This window comes from Plasmodium cynomolgi (genome assembly GCF_000321355.1).
Source record: "Plasmodium cynomolgi strain B DNA, scaffold: 0216, whole genome shotgun sequence".
Taxonomy (NCBI): domain Eukaryota; phylum Apicomplexa; class Aconoidasida; order Haemosporida; family Plasmodiidae; genus Plasmodium; species Plasmodium cynomolgi.
The window spans coordinates 1-1258 of NW_004192791.1; the positions used below are offsets into that span (position 1 = coordinate 1).

The 1258-nt window shown below is 27.3% G+C and overlaps 1 protein-coding gene across 1 annotated transcript; it reads left to right on the plus strand.

Moving 5' to 3' along the window:
• Positions 1-109: 109 nt before the first annotated feature.
• PCYB_003050 (hypothetical protein) lies at positions 110-934 on the plus strand (the record flags this gene model as incomplete). Its single annotated transcript, XM_004227726.1, has 1 exon — positions 110-934. A coding segment is annotated over one exon (825 nt), but the record flags the coding sequence as incomplete, so codon positions are not given.
• Positions 935-1258: the final 324 nt, after the last annotated feature.

A 1258-nucleotide genomic window follows, 5' to 3' on the forward strand; every position in this document is an offset into this window, starting at 1 on the left:
ATAATATATATTTATTTATATGATATATGCACATTAGATAGAAATAAAAATTACATTAAAATGTCTTGTTTTTTCTGGATATATATTTATATTTATCCTTTCCCTTTAGTATCTTGCATATAATAATTATCGTAATGTAATAAAAGAATATGATAAATATAAAAGACTTTATGATAAAAAATATAGATTTGAAGGTATCATTAATGATTTAAAAGAAGAACGAGGAAAACTGAATTTTCCTGAAGAAATTTTTGATAAACTACATAAACTTTTAAGAAACGATCATGTTTTTATTGAAGGTAAAATTACCGATAATTATTGTAGTTATGTTAATTACTGGTTAAATGAAGAAGCCAGGAAGAGGTATCCTCTTATAAATAAGTTTGATTTTGATATTTTCCTTAAATTTGTAGTTAATTTCAATAAGGAAAAATCTGGTAAGGAAGATGATACATGCTATAGCTATATAGAATACCTAACTTATGTTGTATATAAGAGAATGGAAATCTTATACAATTTTTATACATTCTATGATAATCTTATATCATCCAATGAATCGGTTCGTAATGATGCATGTGAAAAACTTTTATATAATATTCGCGTTTATAATGATATTATAAACGATTATTATGATAATCACCGAGATTTATATTATAAGATAACACACGTTAAAGATTTAATTGTAAGTTTCTTATCTAATTCTTCTTCGACATGTCCAATATATGCAAATTTCTGGGTACCAAAGAATTTTTTGCTGGATGAACAATTAAAAAAGGAGAAAGAACAAAGAGAAGCTTTAGAAAGGGAAAAAGAACAAAAGGAAGCTTTAAGAATGAAGCAATTAGAAAGTGAAACATCATTAAAAAGTATAATAAATCAAAATATAAAATCCCGAAGCGGGATTGAACAAATGGAAAAACTGATGAGGACTTAGAAGCAGGATTTACCCAAGGGCATAGCCGAATGGGAGTAGAACTAGAAGATTTAAGAGAATCGAAAATTTTACATGGACAAAAACATGCACATGTATTAAGTTATCCAGTAGGACCACATAATTTAGGTAATTTAGCACATTTTGAAGGTAAATATAAGGATCAATCAGAAGGAATAATTAGGAAAACAGAAAATGCAGGAATATCTAAAGATAGTTCATTTATGAGCTCAGGAATAGCAGGTTCTATTACTGATTTTATAAGTGATGTTGATCCTGTACCTGTAGTTGGTGTGTCTGGTGGGATGGGGGCTTTATATTTACTTT